The sequence below is a fragment of the Oryzias melastigma genome, linkage group LG10 (assembly GCF_002922805.2).
Source record: "Oryzias melastigma strain HK-1 linkage group LG10, ASM292280v2, whole genome shotgun sequence".
Taxonomy (NCBI): Eukaryota; Metazoa; Chordata; class Actinopteri; order Beloniformes; family Adrianichthyidae; genus Oryzias; species Oryzias melastigma.
In genome coordinates, this window is record NC_050521.1 from 20,941,993 (window position 1) to 20,960,995 (window position 19,003).

General features: G+C 40.1%; 1 protein-coding gene across 1 annotated transcript in view; it reads left to right on the top strand.

Annotated features, from left to right (window-relative positions):
* The window catches only part of efnb1 (ephrin-B1), a 69,229-nt gene extending 50,572 nt beyond the window's left edge, over positions 1–18,657 (top strand). The window contains exons 3-5 of the mRNA XM_024283820.2: positions 1,034–1,126; positions 10,007–10,123; positions 14,846–18,657. Coding sequence (XP_024139588.1) covers positions 1,034–1,126; positions 10,007–10,123; positions 14,846–15,237 — 602 coding nt within the window. The 3' untranslated portion in view covers positions 15,238–18,657. The remainder of the gene's footprint in view (positions 1–1,033; positions 1,127–10,006; positions 10,124–14,845) is intronic.
* Positions 18,658–19,003: the final 346 nt, after the last annotated feature.

Genomic DNA, 19,003 nt, shown 5'->3' on the forward strand with positions numbered 1-19,003 from the left:
CCACCTCCGCCTGTAGCTAAAGTTTGCTTCTCTTTGTGTCATCATTAGATAAGCACCCTCTCCAATACTATCTCATCATAATGAGGGTGCCATCTGAAGCAATCATCCTGGGAGATGGTCATTGAGTTAAGAGGGGAGGGAAGAGGGAGGGGGTAGAGGCAGATACTGCAGATAAAGGAGGTGGTGGAGGAGGAGGGGGGGGGGGTCTAAATGAAGTGAGACCCAGACGGATAATGCATGGAAAAGAAAGGAAAGCATTGCAGAGGAAGGGAGTGTGTTAAAACAGCAGACCAAGCGGAGATTGAGATAATTTGGGGAATTCCAAAATTAGAGGTGGTAAGCGCACACACAAACGCGCACAAAGATGCCCAGCCTTGTGTTCGACTGCTTAGCGTTAAGGTCAGAGTCACACTCTGTCTCCTTAGGTCATTATCAGGGCCCTAAAATAGACAACCGATTGTGTCACGGTGCGTGAAGCGACTGTGACATTGAAAAAAGAAAAACTATCCTCGACCCCTAAACTCCTCGCTCAAGTCAGAGCAAACAGCTCACACACACACATGTGCCCTAATTTGTAGAAAGACGTGCTCATGCAAATGTTGAAGAGGGCATTTAGCTCCCTTTACTTCCAACACGGAGCGGCACATGTGGCCTGAGACGACTAAACTGCTTGAGGACTTGGCAAGCAGCTGGAAGCTCACAGCCATGGCTTACTGCTAAACTATGCACAGACAGAACTCACACCCCCCCTACAAACACACACACTGGTCTGTGTTCCTCCACCTCAGCGCCCATCCACTCTCAGTGGACCATAATGTTGTTCCATTCATTTGACTTCATTTTACTGTGTTAATGAGAGGTACCATTGAGAGGCGCTCGTAGTTGATTGAGGGTGAGAACCGCTAATCACTTGAACAGCTAATCAGTACTTGTGGTAAATATTGATTAGTTCTGTGCGTTACAGCCGTGCTTATTAACCAACGTGTCGCCATCTCTCTTCCCCTTTCCTCTCCATCGCATCCTTCCACTCCAGCGACCTCCAACGGCACGATTGAGGGCCTGGAGAACCGAGAGGGAGGCGTCTGCAAGACCCGAGCCATGAAAGTCATCATGAAAGTCGGGCAAGGTAAGCGTGCGCCCACCTCACGTGTAGAACACGATCCGCAGCTGCTGCCTGCAAGCCATGTTTCACTTTAGTGTGACATTTCCATTTATTGCTGTGTGTGTGCAACAACGTAGTGTTCACCACCAAAGTCCAAAGAGACCAGCTCTTTGCTGCTATAAAGTTGTTCTGCGAAATACTTCTGTCACTTCAGTTGAAGTTTTTCCTATTTTTTGTTCTGACTTTACAATTGGTAAAAACACCAGAATTCACTTGTAATAGAATGAATAGATATATTGATTTCAAGGAGTAATACATATTTTCATATTTATTCAATTATTGACCAATTATACGTTTTATTGGCGGAATTTATCTAACTTATCAACAAAAAAATGACTTCCTTTTGTAAATATTTGTGGAGTGTATTTCAATGATTAATAATGAAAATAACTATTTAATATTGTTTCTTTTTAATTCTTTGGATATAAAGATAATTTAAAAAAAAGAAACTTCATTTAACTTTTTTGGGGGGGTGTACAAAAATATCGATTCAGTAAGATATCGTGATATTTTATCGGGCAATACTTGGAGATAGAGTTGCAGTACTTAATGTTCTGATTGTTAAATAACACATATTTTATTGCTCTTTTGCGTGGAAAATGTATAATTTTTCAGATAATTCTTAATAAGTCATAATTAACATTTTTCTTTTAAATATTTCCTGGTACGGTTTCAGGATATATTGGGATACATATTGTATTATGGGACGTGTATTGCGATATGTATCGTATCGGCAGACTCTTGCCAATACACACCCCTACTTTTTTTTTTTTTTTTTACTAAATCCTCGGTTTACGTTACACCACTGAACCAAATCATGGTGAAAGTGAATCATTGCATCCCTACAGTATACACGTATATTGTGCTATATTTAAGAAGGGTGGATTATTTATTGCTGTTTTCTTACATTACACTAGTCTGATTTTTCGTTGTTCTTTGTAATACATAAATTACGTTTCAAACCTAAACTGAACGGAAATAGATGTTTGCACCCCCACTAAATTTTTGCGTAATTTCATATAGAGTGATCAATTACATTCATCTACAGTTTAGCCATTGAAAGATGATGAGGATTTCAATATTTGTTGTATATTATAGCCCTAAAGGAAAAAAAAACATATTTAAATTCAAGCATCCTTTAATGATGTGACAACAGACTTGCGAAAAATAAACCGTAAATAATTACATTAACTTTAAAATTTAAGAATTGAAAAAAAAGCTGCATGAGAAACACACATTTTTCAAAATGGCAGCTTTGTGTGGTTTTACCTTTATAGCAACCATTGTAATTTTTGTCACCAAGGGGTGAGGAGCAGGTCTATGTAATTTTTAGAAGAATTGGCAAAAGTGCGTTTTTTAATTTCCTTGGTTTTTGTTAGCCACGCCCACATTCCTAATATGTTCATACTGTATGTCATATCGTTTCGTTCAGCTCGATCCAACAATTCAAGTATTAACTTTTCATGATGTTCTAGTAAAAATATGCAAGCAAAAGAAAAATGCTACTTTTATAAACTCACGCCTTTTAAAATCTAGGAGGAGTTTAAACTTTTTTTGCAAAATTCAAAATGGCTGCCTCTTCCCGAGGTCATAGGTCAGCGTGCAGACTTTGGTGAGTTTTTGAGTATATACCGCCATTAAATATCTATATACTAGAGCTTAGAGCTATAACTTACACACTCAGTCTCTGGTTAAAAGCTTACTCTCACATACTCTGCTGTTATTTAGCCATACTGACCTGCCATTTTATTTTTCATACCTTTTTTATTACATAAACCTCAACGTTTACACATCATTTTCAACACGACCCCAGTGGGAACTGCCATCTGACATGCACAGCAGCAGCAGCAGCTTATGTGATCTGCTGTGCAGAAAAATTAAGACACATTGCATCATTAAATAAATAAATGATATGTCTGTCCAAACTTTCCTCCACCACCCGTTTACCTGCTATAATTAGCTGAGGCAGCAAATCATTTTTTTTCTCAGCGTGAGCCAAATTAACGAGAGAAAAGTGTTTAAAAGTCTTTGAGCTGCAGCTGAAGCTTCTGGTCTCTCTTGCAATTAAATATTAATATTTTCATCTGCTTCCATCCACTGCCTTTTTATTTAAATCGTACAACAGCATGTTAGTTTGATTTATGCTGATTTTTATTGTAAAACAACATGTTGTTACAAGAAAGTTGCAACTCTCAAAGGAGTTACTTTTTTTTGTGCCAACTACGCTAACAAACAAGTTAGTTTTAAGCATTCTGGTGCTTTTAAAGCCCTTGTTTTTACCACTATCTCTTCATACTTCTTCCTAATGGATTGTCTCAACTGGTGTGAATGGCAGATGTTGCCGTGAATCTTTTTTGTCGTGTTCACAAACACGTCCAAATGAAGCATGAAGACCATTAATGGAAAAGTTATGTGTGTCTGAATGACTGAATGTTGTCGCTTTAACAGTATGCCACATATTTCACGTGTGAAAAGCACTTAATTCTACCATAAAGCACCATGTTGTTATTGTAAAGTGTTATATGGATGACATGTGTTTATGTTGCTCATGTAAAAGATCATTTGAGACTGCGGGAGCTCTGTTGGTTTAGCGCCTGTCCTACGACGGAAAGATTGGTAGTTCCTATTCCAGGCCTGGTACATGTCAAAGTGTCTTTAGCTGAGACACTTCTCTTCCATCTCTACACTCCTTAGTTTATAAAATTCTTAAAGAGAACTGTAAATTAGAATAAATGGCCTTCTACGTGTGTACAGAACTATTGGGACAATAGGAATGCTCATCTTTAACTACTAATTTGACAAAAACAAAGTCAAATTTTATTTTTGATCTTTTGTAAAATTATTCCAAGTGCTCTTTTAATTAAAAATTAATTAAATAAAAAAATCTGTGTCATTTTCTAGGATATAACTTATGCAGAACGACAGGATTTCAATGTAATCCAGTGCTCATTTCCCATCATGCTTTTGTTTACACTTTCTCTTGCTAGTTTACAGCCCCTTACACCTCTAAGCTAACATTAGAGGTAGCACCAAAATGGCGAGCAATACCAGCCCAATTACTGCATTAATTAAGGACCGGTCCGGTCTTTTACGGTATTTTAGGCGTTTCCGTTATAAAATGGACCCATTAAGCTAGACCGAACCATACCATTTTTGGATCCCTGTTGGTTGAAGGTCCATAGAAAAATGGAATGGTCCATTACAACAGAAGATTGCCCTCAATCTTCTGTCAAATAACATTAAATGCCAAGCGTAAAAAAATGTGCTGATGGATAACCTGTATTGTTGTTGTTTGCTTTACCCTGCACGTGCCGTGACGGTCCAACTTTGAGTGGAAACGCTCACTGGAATTGACTGGTCCATTCTAAAATAGTCAGAAATGACATTTTAATCTTAACTTTCATTCTATATGTCCTCTACCATTTCAAAAAAATGCTACAAAGCATGTTAAAAACACAATTTCTCATTGGAGTGTTTCTCTGAGTTTGGACATGTGTCCAACATTAAATAAATTAATTTACTAAACAACCTTCAGAAGTATTGGGCTATCAAGGGTCATGACAATCTAAGAAAATTGTTTTTGAAAATATAAATCTTTATTTAATTAATAACGAAAGTTAAAAAATAAAATAGAATTACAGCTTGGTTTTTAAAGATGGCTGAAGTTTTTAAACATTGGTCTCAAATCGGCTGTTTTTTGTTTGTTTTTTTACTGTAGGGGTCTTGTGGGTTAATTATCTGTTTAATACTGCTTGTATTAAGTGTTCGCAAGCAGTCAATAAGTGGGACTGCTCCATGGACTGTTCCATTCGATTTTCAGGATTTGTGTGTCACTGCGATAAAGTGCCCTGATTAATTAGTTATTGAATTCCTGTCTGGTTTTGTTGAATATTACATTTGTACTTACAGAAAATCCTCAAATGTGGTATACATTGAGGTATAACATTACATAGGCCAATGCCATGACAGATGACTGCATCCACGTCGGCCACCCTTACTGGTAATGTAGACACATTTTTTATCCTGCGAGTAGTTGTTTATAAAAGAGATCCCAGATGGCTTTTGTAGAATAACTTCTACCTCCAAATTATGAGGAGGTCTCTGACACTCCTCGGCTGGGATACGTACACAGCAATCACTGAATAAAGCATGTTTGAAGTCGGTGCGCAAGTGCTTGCTCGGGGTTAAGTCATCGAAAAATGCTGGACGTAAACAAGTCAGCTTTGTTTAGATATCCTTGGACGCAACATTTGGTTTGCGTTATAAGTTTCACTTTTACATGCAGTTCAACTGGCTGTGTGGACATCTATATCCTGGGTTTGACAGTGTACAGTACACAGATGTGTTGCTCGGCAAACATTTCCTCCATCCTCAGTCTGATTGTTTTGAGCCAAACAGACACTAATTGCCATTTGAGAGGAACATCTGCCCAACTGCGATGATCTGATTCCAGCCTAAAAGCTGGAAAACATAGAAAATGAACTGGGACTTGCTGAGAAAGCTGTAGTGTGTGCAGATATGTAGGCTAGTGGGATGATCCTGGCAGTCAGAGGGAAAATAAGAGGCTGACGAATGCTGATGGCAGCAGAGGTTCGAGCAGGACCAAACTCAGCAGATACGGAAAATAATATAACACAAGCATCACAGGAACCAGACAGGCATTGCATTATCTTTCTATGTAGGTCAATTTGAGCATATGACAGCCTGGGATTGCAGCACAGCTGCATAAGTTCTGGCAGCGCATGCCTGTTCACTCTATTAACTGGGAGAAAAACAATTCTAAATTCTACATTGATGAAAGTTGAAAGGAAATGCCCTAATCGAGGACAATTCTTGGAGATTTATTCTCAGCTGGGTTCTGTTTCTGTGGCTCCCGGCTGTTCCTCAACTACAGCAGAGCTGTGCACTCATTCCCCGAAACGGTCCACAGCGAGCTGTCACTCACAATCAATGTGGCCTAAAAACCCTCTTAGAAAAAAAAACATGCTATTGGCCCTGCTGCCACTCCTTTTGAAATCTATTTTCAGTGAGTGTAATTTTGTGAGTGGAACGTGACCGTTCAACCCAGCGACTGTTTGAAGATGGCTTTAAGAAAATTAAAGCTTTGATTTTGCTGTTTTGTGAAATTTCTAACTTTTTCTTTGTCGTCTCAAACTTAAAAGCAGTTTTTAGAAAAAGTGTATTAGTTGCACACATTCAATACCACTTCAAAAAGTAGGACTGTAGGGAAAAACCGATTCAATGATATATTGTGATATTTAATTTATTTAAATACTTGTATAAATTGAAAATGCTGACAAGACAATATTTCATTAGGTGTTTGAGAGCGTTCTTCAGTGTCTTACTTTTATTTTCCACTTAAACCCTCGGCCACTAGTTGGCAGCACTGCGCACTTTGAGCAGCTCTACACTGCACCAGAACAACAAGATCTCCTGAGAGCTAGCTTGTGTTAAATGTTCAGTTTCTTTGTTTTTGTTGTTAAAAGACATGTGCTATAACTACTTAGTATGACTTAGTTTTTTATTCAGTGATATTCATACTTTTTTTTAAAAATGACAAATTGTTCTGGTACAGTCTTGAGATATAATGTGATGCGTATCGTATCACGATATGTATCATATCGCCGTATTTTTACTAATACGCCCATACTAAAAAGTAATAAAAAATTTTGAATCCAAGCCCATAAAGACCCATTTACTTTTTCTCTTAATTGTTTTTTTTTTTTTTAGAAATTCAAAGTCCAATTCCTATCATCTTTCAATCTCTTTTTAGAAGTCTTCTCAGTGGTCCTTAATTTTGCCATTTTTGGCCCACAAAAAATAAATAAAACGTATGTTGTTTTTCAGGACATAGTTTATGCAGAGCGGCAGAAGTTTTTCAGGAGTTTACTTCCAAGTTCTGGCCTCCCCTTATTCCCCATAATCCCATTTTTTACTTTACACCCTCTCGCGCTAGCTAACAGCTCCTTACAACCACAAGCTAACATTAACAAAAATGGCAAGCAAAATTGAAGTTATCCAGCCGTACCAGCTCAGACAAGGAAAACAAAGACGTTAATGTATCTATTTGTTGTAAGTGGGACTGTTGGTGCGAAGCAACCCCGCCCCCTCTTCCCTTTCCCATTGCTGAGAGTTTGAAGCAGTTAACTTGTGGCCCACCCAGCGTATTTTTTTTTATTTTGAAAATAAGAGCTTTTTCAAACAGCATGTTTTTGTCTGCTCCTGATTCACAACAATTTGATTAAAAAAAAATACTCTGAAACACAATTTCAAACTTAACGTACGTCCTCCACCATCGGAAAAATGCCACAAGAACAAATTAAAAACACAATTTTCATCTGATTTATTGATTTGGCTGTCAAAAGTAGGATGGAAAAGCGTTAATTTAAGATGTTAAATCCAATTAGTTGTTCCATTTACCAGTAAAACGTGTTGTAATTAAGTACAAATTTAAGAGATTTCACCCCTAAAACACAATATTACACAAGGAACCTCCAAATTAGTGTAAATTATTTTAAAAGAGGCTAAATGCTGTTGAAAATGGTGACTTAATTATGTAAAATGTTTTATTTAGCGACACAATAAAACTGTTTTCAGCACTTTGTGCTTTTTGATGAACGTTACATGAAAGTTAGTGGGCTTTTACAGTTTTGCCTAATTAGACATCATAAAGTGATTTTAATGATTTTAATCCAATATCTAAAGCTTTTTCCCCCCTTTTTTAAAAGCCCAGGAAACCTAAAGCTTTAAAAAAATGTTATATCTTGTATCAAACCTCACCAGATCAATCTATAATGAAAAGAGACATTTTTCACAGCCCTACCTTTTTCAGCCGTGCAGTGTTTTGTTCCTACAAACACAATAAAAGCTAAAGCTCCAACTGGTTTTGACCCCAGATGTTATCGTGTGTTTGATTCCTCTGTTTTTGCAGCTGAATGCCTTCCGCTCGCCAGGCCCTCGAGATCCCCTGATATTTCCGCTTTTACTCCTTTATCGTTTATTTTCACTGTTCATTTCAGTGTGAAATATGCGCTCGCTCTTTTAATGCTGCATTTGCAATGCGTTTACATTTAACTGTGACAACACTCTTGGGCATTATCATATTGACTCATCTGCAGTTTTGTCGCTAGAGACAGCTGATTCTCTGGCGCTCATTAAATGCACTTTATTTCTTCTTTGGTCTAGCCTGTAAACCAATATGAGCTGAAAAAGAAGGGAAACTGAGTTAATAGGAAGCCCATAATTTATACATGCGTTGCATTCAGCAGTCTTCTTCCCCTCCACCTCATCATGCCTCTGTGCTCATTAGAAATATGTTGACTCACCGCCGTGCATGCATCTTCACTCATGTGTTTTTTTTTTTCCCGTCTCCCCCCTTCTATCACTCGATCATCATCTCCCTCCCTCCCCCAACTCTCTCCCACCTTCTGGCGGGTTGGCAGTTCTGAGGTAGTTGCTGTCTGCATAGCTAAGGGAAATGTCAGCGGCACACGCAGGAAAAATGGGTCAGAACATTAGAACGCTGCCTGCACATGCTCAGTGGTTGGCACAGTGTTGAGGCTATGTGCTCCGAGTGAGTCGGATCAGTGTGTCCTCTCATATCCCCTGTCATGCGTGAATGTTCCCACTTCTCACTCCTGTCTTTTCTCATCAATTATTAAAAATGCACAACAGCTCACAGCTAGGTTCACTACTGCTGCAATCAGGATGGAGAAGTGCTGTGGTCTGGACATGGAGAAAATGGAGGGAATGGCGGAGATCAGATTGAGAGGCCACCATCCCACGAATTTATACCATATTTCTTGGTTTTTATCTCCCTTGAGTGGCTCGTCTTTGCTCGGAATTGGGTAAACCTGGATGGAAATGCTGACAACTAGATTGACCGGTTCTCTCCGCTGCATACCTGTGCAAGGCCACACACACACACTCGCCACCAGGGATTTGAGTACAAATTACCTCCCCACTTGCCCTCAACTCCATTTCTCATGCACAAGCCCTGGAGCAGGCCTATGGGCAAATGCAGATAAGGCCTGCTGGAAGGAGCATCTGATAGAGCTCTGTGGAATTCATCAGTAATAGTATATAAGTGTCTTCTGTCTGCTGGCCCTGCCCTTATGAAAACCACACCGAGCACCCACCAGTGTTTACAGCACAAAGACTTCAAAGTGCGTGTGCTGAAATCGCAACAGACAGTCAGATAAACTGTCTGTTTCCTTTGCGCTCCCCTCAGAGCTCATGCGGCCCCCTCCTCTTCTCCTCCTCATGCCTCCCCCATTCCCTTCCTGTCTTCATATTATCTCCCTCTCAGAATTGTGCCTCTTCCATGCTTCCATGAGTTGAAGCCAGAGCAATAAATAAGGCATATTATGGCCTTTTAACGTGATGAATAATGTAAAACAATAAAAAGTTAATATATAACTACTTTACCCCCATTCTGCCAGACCTAAGTGTATTGTAAGTATATTGTAGGTGTGTACATGCGTGTGTGTGCAGAAGGCGTGTGTGTGTGCGACGCTCCCGTGAATGTGTCAGTGTTGCGAATGCCTGTCTGAGTGTTTGCTGAAGGAGCTGCTGATGTAGATGTGAGCTCATTTTTTACGACAGGACAGGGATATTGGCGTGTTTTCACAGACGTTCGCAAATTCCTCCTTCCTCTTTTTCGGCTTTCATCTCCTCTTTTTGACGCTCGCAAAGAGAGATAACCTTCTCTGTGTATAAAAGATGTATCAAAAGATAATAAATATAATCCTCACTGGTGCAGAGAACAACTCATTTTGATTCAGCGCAAGCGGCTTGCCGACTCTGATCTGTTTTTGTTGTGTTTTTGTTTTTTGTTCGTCACAGTCCCCAACGCAGCAAACCCAGAGGCGCCCGAGACTCCAGATGACAACACCATACCCGAGTCCAGTCCCATTACGCCCGACAGCAATCAGATAAGACCTGAGGTCCCAGGAAGTCCAGGTGAGCAGAAAAAATGAAAACTTTCCACAGCTGTAGAGCAAGGCTGCCACGATTAGACGATTAGTCACGACTATATCAACTATATCAATGACTAATTTTGATTGATTGATTGATCTGGTTTATTTCAAGCAAACGACACAGGACAAAACACATATTTTTAAACTCATTACAGAAATAAGAAAGCACATTGATTAAAAAAACAAAAAACAAAGACACACTAATGTCACATTTGATTAATTAAATAAAGTCATTATTAGCTAAAGTCAAGTAGAGTTTGATTGATTTTTGAAAAGGAGTAGAAGGAAGCAAATGTATATAATCCCATCCCTACGTAGTTATTTAATTTTACAGTTTTGCTAAATTTTTGTAATCCGGTTCTGATCAAATCAAGTGCAAGTTTTTACTCCAAATAGCAAAGTTAAGTGTTTGTTGATTATTCTTTAATTTCATAAAGCATTCTTTTATTATTTCGACATTCTTTCATGAATTTATTAGTCATTTTTTTTATTATTTTTTCAAAACTACAGTGGAGGAAGCATTTTGTGACTGAGTAATGCAACACTGAAGAGGGATCATTGTCTAAGTAAGCTAAGCTAACATTAGCGCAAACAGAGAGCAAACTTATAAAATAAATGCTTTCTGTGCAACCCTGCAAACTCTACCCCATCAGAGGGAGATGTCTCTGCTGAAGGGAACATCTGCTCTTAAAAGAGATCAAGTCTCTCCACAATGCTAACTTTCCAGGCTATAAGCAAGAGCATCGTACAGTTTGGAATGCTCTTTTGTGATATTTGAGACCAAAACTTAATCTTTTGATAAAAATAGTTGTTTCAGATGCCGACCTCATTTGATTTAAGTTTTGTTTTAATTTCAGAAACAAATGAAGTAAAGAAGCAGCAAGATTCAATAAAGGTTTTATAAACTATTGTCTTAATCGTCTTTATAGTTAACATATAGCTTCAAGTTTAAAGCTAATGAAGGTTAAGATGTGCATTTTAGATCCAATCAGTCGACTAATCGAAGAAAATAATCGTGATTAGTCGATTATTAAGTGGCAGCCCAACTATAGAGTCCAGTTTCATCCCTTGAGGATGTTTCTGCTTTCTGAAAAGCAAATATTTAAGTGAATAAAGATTTTTGAAATGTTAGAACAACAAGAATAATGTTCATAGCCTCAAGGGCTCGACCAATAATTAATCACATTTAGCCTAAAAGCAGAAAATAGAAATAATAGTTGATTTCCTAGAAGTAATTTAAAGCTCTGAATGCCAGAGGGTTCCCTTTGTGTTAATGGGGTTTGTTCGATGCAGTGAAATAACACCAAATCTCTCTAAACAAATACAGTTTACTCTGTGCTGCAAAAGTTATTTCTAAAATATCCTTTGAAATCTAATTAGAATTGCAGATAAATTAAGATTAAAAGGAGCGAAATGGAGGAATCACTTGATCCCCCGTAGACGCTCTGGGCTCTACTTCTTTCCTGTTTTTACCTCCATCTTTCATGGCTGCTTCCCAAAGGAGGAACTGCTTCTTTTTTTTTTCTTTAACTCTACTTCACTAACTTTTCACTTACTCCACAACTTTGTATGCCACAGTTTTCCTCCCAAGTTCATACTGTCACGCCTGTCCCAATGTGATAAGCCACGCTTCTTTAATAATTGCTTATTTGACATTAGTTGCTCTATAAAAAGATTCCCCTAATGCCACCTCTTCCCCCGTATCCCGGCTTTTACCTGTCTACCATTCATTGTGTCAAGTGAGGGAGTTGGAGGGTGGGGTGAAGGACGAGCGGCTGCAGTTTGAGGGGCAGATATTTCAGGAATGAAATCCGTGACAGCCTTTCTGCAGTTCCATCCCGTGCCCAGAATGCAGAAAATTCCGGCAGCCTCTGATTTCAGCGATAAGTCTGGGAGCTGGTACTTTTCCGTGGCGTTGCAGGAGTTGGGGATAAGTCGCTGTTATCCCCTTATCAATAAATGGTTAAGTGAAAAGTGGCCGGCCATGTGCAGGAGTGCAGTCATTAGCGGGGATGGCAGCTTCCTAAGGTATGGGACTTTTGTGTGCCTTTCGGGGGGTTGATGTGGGGGTCACGGACAGTAAAAGAGTGATGGCTGGGATTGCGGTGGGGGTGGAGGGGAGGGATGCTCTCTGGCAGCAGCTGCGTGTATACATGGAAAACAGATTTGGTTCTTCTCAGATTTCAGTCACTAAAGGAGCCCAGTTATTCTCTCTTTCTTATCCAGTAACACCCTCGACAGCCCCCGTCTTAAACCCTTTAAACAAAGATCAGATCAGAACCCATACCACCCTTCTGTCTTTGTGGCCTCAAAATGTTAGAAAACTCACTCAGATCTCATCAAAATGGAGATCTGAGTGCTGAATACAGATTTCATTACAGTCCCACTCCAATCATCTTTTAATCTATTTCAAAAGTGTTCCCAGTGGTCATTTTAATTATGCCGTTTTTAGCCAAAATCAAAAAAACCTGCCGCAGTAGTTCATTAGAAATTTGCTTTTAAGTTGTGGGAGGGAGCGTTTGCGTGGAGTAAGCCCACCCCCACTTCCCAACATCAATTTGTTTGTGCTCACTCCCACTAGCTTACAGCCCCTCTTACAACCTCAACCCAACATCACCACAACTTTTTAATGAGAGTAAATGGTTTAGTGTTGAATAGTAGCTTAAAATGTGTCAGAAGAGGGTAAACGGTTTATTAATTTATTAAGTGTCCATATTTTTAAAACTACTAAGGCTTTTATATTGGAACTTTAGCTCCAGTTTGGTGTTTACATTTGACTGCAGTTAGCTTCAACCCTTTATGCGATCAGCATGAAATCGGCGTATTCTGTCGTGGAGAAAAGTGGATTTGCACCGGAATATAGCACTTTATATTATTAGTATTTATATATATATATTTTTCTGGTTCTGGGTCACGAGCAGACGTGTATTCCAAGCATAAATATCTGATCTTAAAGCCAGGGTGGGATTATATAAGTTCGCTTCCTCACGCTCCCTTTCAGACAACTTCTTGATGTTTAGTTAGCCTGTGTTTTACATGTCTTTATGGATGTAAACTTTTGATGATTTATTGTATATCACATTTTTTTTTCTTCTTGGTTGCTTGAAATAAACCATTTCTAATCTAATCCAATGTTTTGCATATCGGTAAAAAGCCGCTTTAAAGTTTTGCTTACCAGCAGTGTAAAACCGCTTTTCTCTGCAGATCAGCTAATTCACATTGATCGTAGGAGTTATGATATGTCAAAGAGCATTGAAGGTTTTGAAATGCAAAAAAAGCTTAACTCTTGTATTAGTCTTTTTTTTAACAAAAACAAGTATTTTTCCACCAACATGTGCGGCGGCGACTAATCGACTATTAAAATAGTCGACAACTAATTTAATAGTCGATTAGTCGTTACTTTATACTATATGGAGTCCTAGTGTAGTAAAGTTAAAAGTTATAATAGCATTCTTTAATAGCATTAAAGTGTTTTTAAGCTATTTTGGAGTTTAGCTAATGTTTCAGCTACATGCTAGCTATGTTGGCTAATTTAGGATTTTCTCAATTTTTATTTAATTTGGAGTTTAGCTAATATTTCAGCTACATGCTAGCTATTTTTTGCCAAATTAGTATTTTTTTTTATTTTTTAGGCTGTTTTGATGTTTAGCTAATGCTTCAGCTGCATGCTAGCTACTTTGGCTAATTTAGGATTTTCTTTGTTTTTTGGCTAATTTGAAGTCAAGCTAATGTTTTAACTAAATGCTAGCTGTTTTGGAAAACTTAGGCTTTTTTAAAGTTTTTTTAGGCTAATCTGACATTTAAATAGTATTTTAACTGGCTTTTAGCTTCAGCGATTTTAGCTATCAATTTCAGAATCTTCAGCTACCACCACTAGCATCCTCAGCGGCCAAATTCAGCTTACAGCATTCACTCTGACATTATCCCAGGTAATATTATATTTCTAGTTTTTAGCTGGTTTAAAGCTAATGATGGTTAAGATGTGTGTTTTATATCTAGTTTGTGGATGAATCGATTAGTCGACTAATCGGAAAAAATAATCGTGATTAGATTAAAATAATGGTTTGTGGCAGCACTATTTACAACCATTTGAATATAGAAACAACAAAATTTTAAAGCGCAACTTTTTTTATATCATGAGAAAAATGCTACAAGAACATGTTATGAACATGGTTTTCATCAGTGAGTCTTTTAAAGACTATTTTAATGAGCCAATTTAATTCGAAGAATACAGGCGAGGTCATGTTGAGTAAACAGAAGCTAACTGATTTAGACAGATCTGCACATGACGCGACAGCCTCACTGTAAATGTTAGTCACTCTCCCATTAAAGTGATTCATCTTGCTTCACAAATAAGCAAGACCCTACCTCTTCGGTGAGGCATAAATGGCAGGGCCACGTCCTTAAATGTCGTAAACTAACCAACAGTGAGAATTAGGCGCCTCTTTATTTTTATGGAGGGTCATTAAATAAGCTCACAAAGTCCTAAAGTGAGTGTATCACTGCCTCCGCGCCTCGATATTCCAAGAAATTCTCCACACGTGGCACCTTTTTGATCTTTTTGAGGTAATAAATCTATGTTTTAAAAAAACTGCAATAAATCAGAAAAAACGAGGGGTAGACCTTTCCTCCTTGCAATAGACATATAAATTATGCCGTGTCTGACCTTCCCTATCCTAAACCCTCTTTCTGTTCCTCCTTCCAGACAAGAATCAGGACCAGACGGGGTCTTCTTCTGCCGCAGACGGCATCCTGGGCTCCAAAATGGCTTTGTTTTCCACCATCGCAGCCGGCTGCGTCATCTTCCTCGTGCTCATCCTCCTCCTCGTCATCCTCCTTATCAAGATGCGCAAACGTGCCAGGAAAAACTCCCACTCTCAGGCCCGCCCATCCGCGCTGTCGCTCAGCACGCTGTCCAACCCCAAACTGCCGGGCGGCACGGCCGGCACGGAGCCCAGTGACATCATCATTCCTCTGCGGACAGAGAACAACTACTGCCCTCACTATGAGAAGGTGAGCGGCGACTATGGCCATCCAGTCTACATTGTCCAGGAGATGCCTCCGCAGAGCCCTGCCAACATCTACTACAAAGTCTGAAGGGCTTCACCCGGCCAGCGACGCGGTCAAGAGAGAGGAAAAAGAGGAGCGCCTGATTTACGTTCTTGGGAAAACACTTTCCTTTGCAATCTGGGGGACTTGATGCCTCTTCAAGCCCCTGTTATTTCTACCACCTGCTGCACAAATCTGGAGAAACACGCACCGACCAGTAAACCAGCGGGGATGAGAGCTGCCTGATGAAAGAGGGTTTATCCTGTTTGTTTGAGTTGTCTGACATTCCCCCACCTTCCATCCTTCCCCATCCACTCCCGCCCTCCACATCTCCCTGCTGTGTGGATGGGGGTGGGGGGGCGTGGCTGGAACAACCAACCAACAGATGGAACTCCGGCTTCGTGGTCCCTTTTTTTTTTAACAGACAGGATATAACTTATCTCAGCTCCCTGAAGTACAGTCCGTGCTACACCCAATTAAACACACCGTCCTAGCACACCAGCCGGGAACAGGCAGACATGGGCCTGAGCGCCACTCAGCCTGCATTTCCTCTCTTTTTTTTTCTTTGTGCGAGCGGAGAACAAGTGTGTGCGCGCCTCAATGCATGTGTGATAGTGGGGGCCTCGTGCTGGGCCAGGAAACTCTCCAGATAGCTCAGGTATATTACAAAGTGTGTGAAATAAAGTGTTTCTCCTCCCTTCGCACCTCTGACGTTTGCCTTACTTACTATTTTTAATGGAGGATTTCCTTGAACCCTGATTCAGTTCACAAAGCAGTTGTATTTTGTTAGACTTTTCCTACAAGTGCACAATGTATAGAGTTAATAGATCATTGTTATAACTCTTCACCACCCATCCCATCCATTGCGCTCATGTTCTCGAGGAAGTACTTTGACCTGGACTGTAGACGTCGAGGTGTGTATCTGTGTGTGTGTGTAGCTGAGAACTCCCTCCTCTGTTGTTTTAATACAAGTTTCTCCATCACTTTGGTATTTATGACCTGCTTGTGTGTATTTCGGGGTGTGTCCTGTAGATGTGTCTGGGCATGTCTGGGCCTTTTTTTTTTTTAAATGTGTGGGGAAACCAGCTTTGTGGGAGAATTTTACTGTATCGGGCATAAGCTGTAAAAACAAGACAGACTAGAGTCGACAGACAGACAAGCCCGAGATCTAACAAAAACCTCTCGTGGCTCCAGTTGGCAGGAATTGAAGATATTGCTGTCTGATAGGCCGACAGTGTGGGGGGTTTCAAGACAGCAGGCAGGTTTGTATGTTTGTTTTCATCTGCTGGTGCCACCGTTTAGGCATCAAATGGTTAGATTGATGCCTGCTGCCTGGGCGAGGTGGTTGGCCTATATAGGCGGTATATGTAAGTTGCTGCTGCAAACCGGGATACAGTATTATCAGACGCCAATTGGCTGCCATCTGCAGATGAGTCATTGGAGTGCGCAGTTAGTGGTGTCGCCAGCGTGTGACTAATCTGTGTGCCATCTTCATGCCCACACTCAGCCGCCAGGGAGGACGGAGCGTCAGATAAAAGGAGAAAATGTTCCTCCGACTTGGCTTTGACCTGAGAGGAGGATTGAAGGTGTTGGGTGAGGTTGTGAAAGCGTTCATTTTTCCATCCTCTCACCAAAATTCTGTACAGGGTATCACTCTCGGCAGGCACCAGATCTGCTATATGAACTTCGAGGTGCAAGATTTGCACTTATTTTCACATCTGTGGGTGTGCTGCTGTGGCGGGGCAGCCAAACAGACTTGTTTCGGGACTGGCACTGGGCGCTCCAAACAGCGTGGCTGCCAAAGCTCGGAGCGCCACAGTCCAAGCTAATGATGTGTGAGAGGAGAGGGGAGCAGATAAGGACATCCATTCTTCAGCGCACAGACCCGAGCTGTCATTCCATGCACACACAAGCACACCGAGACTGACGGGTCCAGGTTTATCTCCAGTCTAATGGTCAGAATGGCAGTTAGTGTTTATTTTCTGGCAGAGGCACCCATCATCCGCTGCCACGCACGGCGCTGTCGCCATACCCGGACAGACTCTGCTGAGTTAAAAGGCTGAAGACTCCGGGAAGATTCCCTATGGCTCTTGTGTGCCGTTAACCTCAGAGCTAACAACCTAAACAGCTGCTTGTGCTTTTGTGGTTCTGTGTTTTAACTCAGCATGCAGCCCTCAGTGGCGCTCTGCGAAACACATCGAGAGCATATATTTTTGTTTCGGATCGCTGCGCATCCGTTCAGCTACACCAGCTTAGGGAGTCATTAACAAATTACCATGAACCATATCTCATTTTTGTTCATTCTAGTGACCACTTAATGTTATTCAAATTTGGGTAGGAGGAGGAAGAAAAAAAGAAAAAGGAAAAAAATTGTAAATATATGGACAGAGCCCAAATTAAGATGTAATTTCACCTTGAACACTGCTCATAAGAAAAATTTAAGATTAGATTTTTGTAATGGAGGATGTTTGTAAATAGCTGTCTTTTTAAAGTGTGTTTTGTATAAATCCTTGCATTTTTTTGTCTCTGTGACATGTTTTTATTTCCCTTTTCCTTTAGACTTCAACTAAATATTGCAACAGTCACATGAGCTGTCTTTTTATGCAGCATCCAGTATTGTTAAAGAGTTGTTGTTACCACACGTGTTTAAAAAAAAAAAGACATACTTTTATTTTGCTTTTTTAATAACAGGAAGTCACTCAGAACTTGTTCAGGACTTTGAGAAATAATAGGTCGCTGAAATGTGTAGAAGACAGCACTTAACTCTGCATATGAAGACTGTTTGATTTTCTTTTTTTTTTTTTTTTTGCTCCCCTTAGCCCTGAAGAAGCAAAACGATGTGGGTTTTAAAAAGCTGAAAGTCCATGATGGAGAAGGAGGAGAAGCAGAGAAAACAAAACAAAAAAAAGAGGCCATGTATGAGAGTGCGACCGTGGTGCGCTCTCCAATAAATCATCTGGTTTACACCACTCATTATCTCCCAGGCGGTCCTTTGTTTTAAAGATGCTCTCTCCTCCTTCTCTCCCTCCGCCCCTCTCTTTTGTCATCCCTCTCTTCCTAATTTAGCTCAAGGATGTTGGCCGCCTATGAGCTTCACTGTAGGTTGCCACTGCTCAAAGTCACAGTATTATTTTTTCGATGTGCATGTGAAAGCAAAAAACCTGTTGAATTAATTTCCCTTTGTTTAAATCACAACTGTCAATTTTTGTCGTTTTTAGTTTTTTTTTTTTTTTTTTTTGCCATTCACTTATTTGCCGCTTCTCAGCGTAACCTGTTGGCACCAGCTGCAATGGAAATTATGTTCCACCAGTTTGGAAACTACCGCATATTGATAAATAAAATTTTTCCCATGGAAACTTGATGTTTTCTTTTTCTGTTTCAAATTTGTTTTTCCCCTTCAGGATTTAAGAATGTAACTTTAGCGCACCGACTGACCACTTTGGCACATGATGGGAGTTTAAAAAAAAACGCCCACACTCACAGCACCCCCACACCCCCAAACCTTCACCTCAGGGGTCAGTGCTGCACAGATGGGTTTGTTCTGATTCATTAGCCAGATTGAAATCACAAGAAGGCTTCATAAATTCATATTCGGGGAATGCGGACACGGCTTTTTGCATATTTTCTAATGCCTGCATCAACCCGCTCTGCCCTGGTGTCCTCCAAAATTACATTTCTTCATACTTAATTAAATCTGATTGGCTCCACTCAGCATTTCCGTTGAATTCGTCTTGAATTACCGTCGGTATTTACACGAGAAACAAATCTCGAGTCTGTTATGAAAGTATGAAATGCTGTTATGGTGACCGGAAAA